At 47.7% G+C, this 10,295-nt stretch overlaps 1 protein-coding gene, 1 long non-coding RNA gene and 1 pseudogene across 2 annotated transcripts; 2 read left to right on the plus strand and 1 right to left on the minus strand.

Annotated features, from left to right (window-relative positions):
- Positions 1–3,056: 3,056 nt before the first annotated feature.
- Positions 3,057–7,469, minus strand: LOC120973679 (uncharacterized). The gene is made up of 3 exons (XR_005768965.2): positions 7,098–7,469; positions 6,952–7,021; positions 3,057–3,471 (listed from the first exon to the last, which is right to left on the minus strand). It is a non-coding gene; the product is annotated as an uncharacterized lncRNA (long non-coding RNA).
- On the plus strand, positions 3,468–6,012 carry LOC109766495 (PR5-like receptor kinase). Its single transcript, XM_020325271.4, has one exon. The coding sequence runs from the start codon at positions 3,997–3,999 to the stop codon at positions 5,884–5,886; it is 1,890 nt and encodes a 629-aa protein (XP_020180860.1). The 5' UTR covers positions 3,468–3,996; the 3' UTR covers positions 5,887–6,012.
- A 39-nt stretch (positions 7,470–7,508) lies between the features above and the next one.
- On the plus strand, positions 7,509–9,993 carry LOC109766500 (uncharacterized; annotated as a pseudogene).
- The last annotated feature ends 302 nt before the right edge of the window (positions 9,994–10,295 follow it).

Raw genomic sequence — 10,295 nt, forward strand, 5'->3', positions numbered from 1 at the left:
ACGTGGGGGAGTGATCAACATCCCGAGGACAACATACAGGCTCAGATGTCGCAGCACACCCAGTGGATGAACATGTTTTCGACTCCTCCACCAGGCCCGACACAGGATACACAGCATGACCAGGGAGAGTCTGAGATTCCTCCTCGTCACGTTAGGGCACCCGACAGGTTGGGATGGTCCCCGATTCCAGATCCGCCTCCCCGCCAGGCCAGACGTCGTCACTGACGCTTCTATCTATCAGTAGAGACATTATCATCTATTTCTGTGTGAGACTTATGTCTATTCTATGTATGAGAAAAATGACTATGTACTTATGTACGAGACATATGCCTACTCTATTTTAGTACTCTGTTATCGGAACTACAAGATCAAATTTAGATAGAACATAATATTCATACAACGAGACATTACAAACAATTAGATAGAACTACATCTAAATTAAATGGTACGTAACTGAACTCACAACATACAGCATAAAAACTACATGAAGTCATCATCGTCATCCTCGATCGATGCAGAAACTTTGCCCTTCGATGATGAAGAACCCTTTCCCGCCATATGTTCGCGCCAACTTTTTCCCGCCACCCGTTTCCCTCCTCCCATTTCCCGCCCCGTGTTCCGCCACCCGTTTCCCGCCACCCGTTTCCCTCCTCCTATTTCCCGCCACCCGTTTCCCGCCACCCGTTTCCCTCCTCTCATTTCCCGCCAACCCTTTCCCGCCTTACCGCAGTCGTTCTTTCCCGCCATTTTCTCCTCTCTACCTATAAAACCCCCTTCAGACGGAGCTGGATAAGCATTGCAGTGTGGTGGTGGTGAAGTTGGGGCAGTGTGGTGGAGGTGAAGCTGTTGTTCGTCGTTCTTCGTTGGAGCCGGAGCACCGGCAGTTTGGTGGCCGCCGTTCATCGTTTTTCGTTCGCACGCACGCTTCAAGGGTATATTTCAGCCCACATTTTATTTTTCTTAGGTGCTCCGGTAGTATTTGTTAATATATTTAGATGTCAACTAATTAGTTGTGTAAAAATGTGTAGTTGCTCCGGTAATAATCCGTCCTATATGTGGATGTCAAGTATTTAGGAGTGTCAGTATATGTAGTAGTCCAGAAAAAGGTCCGTAATATAGGCAGTCCAGTCAAATATATTAATCTGTCAATATTTGTAGTTGCTACGGCAAATATTCGTAATATACTTGTAGGTGGGTGAATTGTATTAGTTGCTCCGTTAATATTCTGTAATATATAGCTTCGTAATATATAGACATGTCTAATATTTGTTAGTGGGGATATTAAGGGGTGGGTTAGGTACTCAATGCGATTTGTGTTGCAGATGGCTAAGGGTACTCAGTGGGTGCTTAGCCCTATTGTTCATGTCCAAGGCTTTTCTCCAAGTGTTCTGCAAGTTAGTGAAGTGGACCTCACTTTTGATTGGTTGAAGACTAAATTCATGTTGAAGCAAGGGTTGAAGGAAGACGATTTTGTGTACTACGTCAGCAGGAAGCAGTCAGATGGGCCTGGGGAAAGAAAATTGATTGACATAACTGATGATGGCAAGATTCAAGAAATGCTGAGCGAATGGGAATGGAAAAGGGTTGTTGAGTTGCATTGCTACAGGAAACCGAGTTATATGTGATGAATTTGTCATTCGAGATCCGCCTCCTCGCCAGGCCAGACGTCGTCATTGACGCTCCTATCTATCAGTAGAGACATTACCATCTATTTCTGTGTGAGACTTATGTCTATTCTATGTATGAGAAAAATGACTATGTACTTATGTACGAGACATATGCCTACTCTATTTTAGTACTCTGTTTTCGGAACTACAAGATCATATTTAGATAGAACATAATATTCATATAACGAGACATTACAAACAACTAGATAGAACTACATCTAAATTAAATGGCACGTAACTGAACTCACAACATACAGCATAAAAACTACATGAAGTCATCATCGTCATCCTCGATCGATGCAGAACTCTTGCCCTTCGACGATGAAGAACTCTTGCCCTTCGACGATGAAGAACTCTTGCCCTTCGACGATGCAGAACCCGGAAGCGGCGGCATGAAGATATCATCTTCGTCCTCGCTCTCCTCAGTCCATAAACATGGATTATTTGCTGCAATCCTTCTGAAAGTTTCACTCTTCGGCACCACTACCTTCTTCCACCTGTCATGCAACCTAAGAAGTTCTTTACGTACCTCCTCATAGGTCCTTTCAGGCCACCCAGACCTACGTAATTGGTGAGCCAACTCATTCATTATGGTGTCACTACCGGTGAGTTCGTCCCATGGAACTATCCTATTATCCATCCTGAAATCGGTAGCTAGCCTCAGAAGAGTCCTGCTCAGCCCAGGGTGAAAACTACGATCGAAAGGATAATGGGACATCTCAACTACACTACACTGCAATGCTTATCCACCTCCGTCTGAAGGGGGTTTTATAGGTAGACAGGAGAAAATGGCGGGAAAGAACGACTGCGGTATGGCGAGAAATGGGTGGCGGGAAACAGGTGGCGGGAAAGGGTTGGCGGGAAACGGGTGGCGGGAAACGGGTGGCGGGAAATGGGTGGCGGGAAACGGGTGGCGGGAAAGGGTTCTGCGAAATACGTCAAAGTTTTACAAAATAAAACCAGCGCTCATTCCGAAAAAAAATATTGGCACATGCACCAGTCGGCCCACAGCAGGCCAACTGAGCCTAGTCGGCCCACTGCAGGCCTATCGGCCAACTGCAGACCGACTGGGCTTGATCTGGTGGCCGACAGCCCAATCGGCCAGCAGCAAGCTGATGGGCCACTAGTCGGCCTGCTGTGGGCTGACGGGGCTCAGTCGGCCTGCAGCGGGCCGACGGTGTATTATTTTTGAAAATTCTTTTTTCAGCGTAATATTTCTGTAATTTAATAAAAAAATGTATTATTTAAAAAAAATAGCACGTTTTTGTACGCTAAACTAGTTTTAAAAACGTACTCCCTCTCTCTCAATTTACAAGGCATGCGTATATCCCTAGGTCGTCAATTTAACCAACCTGATACAAGTCAAATATTACAAAAAACATACCAATATAAACGGCATATGTTCTATTTTGAAACGGTATAACTTTTGTGTTATGTAGTTTATATTAGGTGATAAAATTGACAACCTAGGTATACGTGCAGGACTCGTAAACTGAGACGTAGGGAGTATAATATTTTGGTACGGAGAGAATAGCATCTTAGTAAAGGGGACATAGTCTTTTTCTGACCGAGCTAGGTTGGCCGCATCCGGACGATGAAGACGTAGACTCCTTTGGTGTATTCGGCATTTGGTCTGCTTTGATGTTTCTCTCAGCTGGCGGGGCCAAGTTGAAGCCGGTCGCTTGGAAAATGAAACAAGCAGCCAGCACCAGCAGGACTTGGGCGTAGACCTTAGTTGACGGTCAAGCAAGGTTTCCTTCCAGGCACCTTCCTCAACTTGTTGATGTCGACCCTTGATCATGACCTGCATGTATGTACTTGCTCTGTAAAATAATATAAAAACGTTTAGAACTTCAGCTCACTACTTTAATAATCTAAACACTCTTATATTTCCTTACAAAATGTAAGGGAGTACCTACCTCAAGTCACAGAGTTGTGGTGAGCGAGATACTGAAACACAGAGAATGCTCTAATTAAGGAGCATTTCTAGCGTAAAAATCTCTAAAATAACCGCATTCGAGTGGTTAGTACAATTGTCACTGAAATGGAGCATTCCAAAATATAGTGTGAAAAAGAGCCTAAAGCGCTCACGGGCCAAATGAAAACTTTGGGGAGTATGGTTAGGCCAGTCAACGCTGCTCTGCATTTTGGGACTATGGTTAGGCCAGTCAACGTGCACCATTACTTGACTGAATGATTCGGCCAGTCAACCAGGCGTCCAAAGCCTGAGCAGCTTCCACGCAGCTTCTGCTTACACTACACCCAAGCCCTCGTATACATAACAAAAGCTTCGGTTCATGTAACGAGCAATCATAAGTTCATAACACAAATGGCAGCGGTGAGCGCCTCTCCGGCCCTCCACTCACTGCCTTTCCTTCTCCTGCTCCTCGTCGCTGCCGGCGAGGCCACCATGTTAAACATCACCAACCGATGCTCCTACACCGTGTGGCCGGCAGCCATGCCCGTTGGCGGTGGCGTGCAGCTCGACCCGGGGGCGACGTGGACCCTCAACGTCTCCGGGCTCGCCTCCCACGGGCGCGTGTGGGCGCGCACGGGCTGCTCATTCAACGGCAGAGGCAACGGTTCATGCCAGACGGGCGACTGCGGCGGCATGCTCGCCTGCAAGGCCTACGGCCGCCCGCCCAACACGATGGCTGAGTTCACAATCGGCCAGTTCAACAACACCGACTTCTTCGACTTGTCCTTCGTCGACGGCTTCAACGTGCCCATGGACTTCCTGCCAGTGCAGGACCAGGGAGGTCCAGGGTGCGGCAAAGGGCCACGCTGCGCTGCCAACATCACATCGCAGTGCCCAAGCGAGTTGACAGCCCCTGGGGGTTGCAACAACGCGTGCACTGTGTTCAAGCAGGACAGGTACTGCTGCACCGGGAATGCAGCGTACAATTGCGAACCCACCAAATACTCGTTGTTGTTTCAGCAAATCTGCCCGGATGTCTACGATTACTCCATGGATGCTGACTGGAAGAAGACGTTCACTTGCCCGTTGGGGACCAACTACCAGATCGTCTTCTGCCCATCGATCAATCTAAATACTTCTTTGCCAAGCACGGGATCGTCGTCATCCAGCAAACGGCGCATTGGTCTGATTCTAGGTACTGTGGTCGGTTTCATCTTAATTGCCGGATTCCTCCTTTTTTTCGTGCATAGACGAAGAACGCGACGACACCGGGAGATGGAGGAAGAGGAGGAAGAGTTTGGGAAGCTACAAGGAACACCAATGAGGTTCACATTTCATCAGTTAGAAGTAGCAACCGAGCAGTTTAGAGACAAGCTTGGCGAAGGAGGGTTTGGTTCTGTGTTTGAGGGACAGCTTGGTGGGGAAAGGATTGCAGTAAAACGTTTGGATCAAGCAGGTCAAGGAAAGAAAGAATTCTCAGCAGAGGTTCAGACGATCGGCAGCATCCACCATATCAATCTGGTGAAACTAATTGGTTTCTGCGTAGAGAAATCACATAGGCTCTTGGTATACGAGTATATGCCCAAAGGATCCTTGGACAGATGGATATATTGTCACGATGATAATATTGATCCTCCCTTGGATTGGAGCACGCGATGCAAGATTATCACTCACATAGCTAAGGGTCTCTCTTATCTCCACGAGGAATGCACGAAAAGAATTGCTCATTTAGATGTTAAACCACAAAATATTCTCTTAGATGACAACTTCAATGCCAAACTTTCTGATTTTGGATTATGCAAGCTCATTGATAGGGATATGAGCCAAGTAGTTACTCGAATGAGAGGCACACCTGGATATTTAGCTCCAGAATGGTTGACCTCACAAATCACAGAAAAGGCTGATGTCTATAGCTTCGGCATTGTTGTAATAGAAATCATCAACGGAAGACAGAATCTCGACCCTTCCCGGTCCGAAGAGAGCATGCATCTTATTACCCTTTTGGAAAAAAAGGTGAAGCATGATAACTTGGTAGATATGATTGACAAGACCAGTAAAGATATGCAAGCACACGAGCAAGATGTAATTCAGATGATGATGCTCGCGATGTGGTGTTTGCAAATTGATTGCAAAAGAAGGCCTAAAATGTCCGAGGTAGTCAAGGTCTTGGAAGGTACCATGAATGCAGAGAGCAATATAGATCATAACTTTGTTGCAACGAATCAAGTGAATTTCCGCATTGCTGACAATGCAGCTTCTTCAGTTCCACCTCTAGCCTCACATGTATCAGGCCCCAGGTGAAATGAGGCAATCCTGACAACATAGGCAATTAGATTATGAGCAGGACAGGAGATTTTCTTTTGTAAAGCAAAAGCCATGTTCTGTTGTATTTTGTCAAACTACTACAATCTGAAGTGCCTATTCTTCACTTAATTTCGCTTTAATTGCTTTGTCCAGTTATCCATCTGAGAATTGCAAAAAATATTAGAGTTGCTGAACTTGAAATCAATAGCATGTTTGAAAATGCCACTTAAAAAATCAGAGAAATGCACAGATGACTTAAATCTTTTGAATTAAGAGAATTGTTAAATTGCAGATATATTGGAAATGCTCTCTCTCTCTCTCTCTCTCTCTCTCTCTCTCTGAAAGAAAGGGGTCTCTGCCCGCTCCATCTTTTATAAATGAAGCAGAGAGAAAACCAAGAGTTCAGAGTTCAGGACCGGGCATATAGCCCACCACCATACCGAAACCTCAGGCAAATCACTTGAGATAACTTACAATTTTGTTGGTTGATGGGCATTTTTTTCCTTTTCTGTTCGACAGCTAGAGGGTCTTTCTATGTTTTAAGCAGAATATTTAAGATTTTGAGTTCGTAAAGCTGTGTCGAAGGGATGAAAGCATCATTGCACTGAATGCAGCTACAGGGGCTGCATACTGCACCAGAACTATATTCTTGGAACTTTGGGACAATATCAGATGCTTTTACAGCTATGAAATGTTTTTGCTGGGACATGGAAATCGTGAATAGGAGGAAGCCCGATGAGAGATCCATGTACTGATAACCAAAATGAACTCTGTGAGAGAATAACCGAGCACCGGGCAACAACTGGATTTGACGAGCAAAACTTGCCAATTCTAATAAACCAAAGCTATAAATTGTAGAACTACAACGGTACTGTTCTTTGACATATGCACATCACTATATCAGTGATGCAAGTCTATGTCACATTTGGTTTCTACTCGATTAGCTTCCATGCTGCAAGCTGCAACAGTCAACCAGATAATGCGATGGCATTGCAGGAGATCATCCAACAATTTGCAATGTTATTAGTAGTTGGAAGGTGTGCAGAACGTTGCTGCTCTTACCTTGAATGCGGCTCGTGTGGTTTTTGACTGAACCGCTCGTATGATTTATCCCCATTCAGCCATTCTTGGCCTTCAGGTGGCATACATGTGTGTGAGTTTTTCTTCGTCGAACTGTTGCCTGAGTGAGTAATTGACATGAGACTTACCTCAGTCGACGAGGATTAAGGGGGGATGAGACCGCAGACGGCGACGAGGTTCCTCGTGGGCCCCCTCTCCGGAGGCCGGCGATTAGGAGCGGCGGGGCGGCGCGCCTCGAGATGGGAAGTAGGGGAAAGATGTGATGCCAGGGAGGGAGGATTGACGGCGAGGAATGGCCGAGGCTCGTGCAAGAGGAGAGGCCATTGGGCAGTTCGCCGGCGCCGTCGCCGCAGACGGGCAAGGTTGGTGGTGGAGGAACTGTATGAGCTGGCCCGCCTCGCGCGGCCCAGTTGTCGTCAAGTACGCAGCTGAGCCCACTAATTGTCGCAGCGAGAACGTCCATTAGTATTTGGGCCTCCATCTGGGCCGCATAAATTTGATCGAAGGCGTCTACAGGTCCAGGACTGCCTCGCTGACATATGCAGCCGCCGGCGAGCACCGTCGCTCGCGACAGGAAAGGTCCTCCTCGGGACGGCGGCCGCCGCTCGCCGGAGAACAGGGAACGAACAAATGTGTGGGCATACCCTGCGACAGATTGCGAAGTTCCGAACACGCACGTTGTGTTTTTTTTTTGAACCGTGCTATCCCTACGACAGTTCACGTACGAATTTAGTCCGACAGAGCAGATCCAACCGTCGCAATCCCTTGCCACGCCGCCGGCGACATCGCGGACGACGACCTCCGCGACGTCTTCGAGCGCCTGCCTGGCTACCAGGACCTCCTCCGCTCCGCGGCTACATTCAAGCGATGGCGCTGCCTCATCACCGACCGTGCCTTCCTCCGACGGGTCGGCCTCTGGCCGGAGACGGCGCGCCACCCGTCTGTCCTCGTCGGTATCTTCTCCCAAAACGCGCATCCCACCGGCCGGTCCAGTTTCATGCCAAGGAAACCCGGTTCGGCCCCGCAGTTCCTGAGCCTCCAGGCCGGCGGCGACGGGCGTCTCGCCTTCGACTCTTTCGTCGCCGACGAGGATGGCCTCTTGGACTTTGCGACGCCGCTGGCATCGCGGCGCGGCCTTCTACTCGCGCGCATCCTACGGCCAAACCGCGTCCGTAAGCGTTACGGCATGGACCGCCAGCAGCTCCATCTAGCCGTGTGCCGCCCTCTGATCGACAAGAGGAGCACGCATCTTCTCCCACTGCCCCCGCTTGACAGGATGGGATTCTTCGGCTGTGAGCCTGTGACCTGACTGGCTGTGCGCTTCTCACCGACGCGGACTACGGCGATTCGGACAAGCATCAGCAGCCGACGTTCCAGGTGCTCTTGATTTGCGCCAAGGCCGACGTGTGCGCCTGCACGTACTCCTCGGCCACGGGGAGCTGGAGCGCGCCCATCAAGTGTCATCAGGTTTCTGGCAGGAGATGGAGGTGCGGGGCGCGTGCCGGCGTCGTCACCGGCGACACAGCGCATTGGCTGTACACGGATAGCACAAACTTCTACACCCTAAGCATAAACGCCACCACGTCACACGTCTCCGTGACCAAGATCCCGTTTAAATTTCACTCTAGGATGCGGCTGTCACATCCGCCACTCCTATGCATCGCCGGAGAGGGAAGACTCTCCTTCGTTACCATACAGGACCACGGCGTTCTAGAGCTCTGGACCAAGCAAGAACAGAACGGCGAGTATGAGGCGGGCTGGCAACACTCTCAGCTCACGGATTTGGGAAACAAAAAGAGAATAAGCAATGTCTTCTTTGCAGAGAGCAGAGGCGCTTTGCTCATTAACCAAGACGGTGTCTTTGTCATCATAGACCTCAAGAGTAAGGAAAAAATGCTACTAGTTGATCTCGAGGGCGTTGGGAACAGATGTTGGTTTATGTTTCAAGAGCGTTGTAGTAGCACTTGCTGCAGAGGAGGGCACGAATATGATAGGACGTGTCCTTCCAGACCCCCGGTTCTCTACGAGATAGATTGGGTATTTAGCCGCAGTATGTTCCTCGCCTCTTCTCAGCTCGGAGATGAGATAACAACTGATTAATTCAAGACTATCTCAAGAACCTCCGTGCAACAGTTTTGTGATGCTTCCGGTTATACACGTATTTGATCCTTCTGTCCCATAATGTTAGACGTTTTTGCAAGCTATGTTAAGCTGCAAAAATATCTTCCATTATGGGACAGAGGGAGCATGTTTTTGGTTTTGCAAATACATGTTAATGAAGATGAATTTATGTTGCTGGTGATATTCAAGAAACAAACGTGCACTGTCAGATTTTCCTTCTAGTTGTTGGTTTTGTAGCTGTATCCTATTCTGGTCGTTGTATTTCTGATCGATGCGGGATGCCGCAATGTCATCCACTGACGAGCCCTTCCTCGACGGCTAGATCTGTCAAGAGCAAGAGCAACGGTAAGGATTAACGCAGTTTCGCCAACATGGACAGGGCAATGCCGGTCTGGGATCGCAGTCGCTACAAAACCACTAGGACTGATTGGAACACACAGGCTTGTGGCGCTGGAGCAGAATCATGGAGATGCTGGCCGTACAATCTCTGAATCCAGTGTAGGGATGCCGGCGTTGTGCACTTCGTAGAGAACAGCACTGTGAACGCGCAGAGAGATCCAGGGGATCATCAAAAAGATTTTCCTCCCGAGAGGTTTCTTAACGCTGGAAAAATATGCTAGTAGTTCTGAAACACCCTTTTCCGTTCGGTTTATGTTGGATACCAAGCAAGAAGCTGTGATGTAAAGCGTAAATAGGAAACTTATCGTTCATAGTGGTTGTCCGGTGGTCTAGACACCTCGATGTAAGTTTTATTATATTTGAGGTGCTTTCTACTTCTGTTGAACTTTTATAGTAGATCTGGATCTTTTCCCAAAAAAAAAGAAGTAGAGATGGCTCCACATTTTGCTTCACGCCATGTGGCATTCAGGTAGTGTCCATGCTGCAAATGTTGATCTCCTGTAAGATTCAGATGCTTCTTTGCCATAGTCTTGAGTGATAGATTCTTCGTAAACGATTGATTTTTCCTATTACCACATTTGTTGACACAAAAATATTTGCCACTTTCAAAAACGATATTTTTTCCAAATGGGAAGGCTTCAGGTTAACAGTATGACAAGATAATATGTTCATGCAAAATGTTCTGGGCAAACTAATTAAAGAGGGGACCGTGCATAATCCAGTTGAACTTCTTCGGTTACATTGGATCATGTAATCTTGATATATTTTTTGCTCTCTTGGTCAGACTGTTGAATCATGTAACTCAC

Source organism: Aegilops tauschii, chromosome 2, assembly GCF_002575655.3.
Source record: "Aegilops tauschii subsp. strangulata cultivar AL8/78 chromosome 2, Aet v6.0, whole genome shotgun sequence".
NCBI lineage: Eukaryota > Viridiplantae > Streptophyta > Magnoliopsida > Poales > Poaceae > Aegilops > Aegilops tauschii.

Coding starts and splice junctions, on each gene's coding strand:
- LOC109766495 (XM_020325271.4), top strand. CDS start 3,997: ATGGCAGCGGTGAGCGCCTCTCCGGCCCTCCACTCACTGCCTTTCCTT.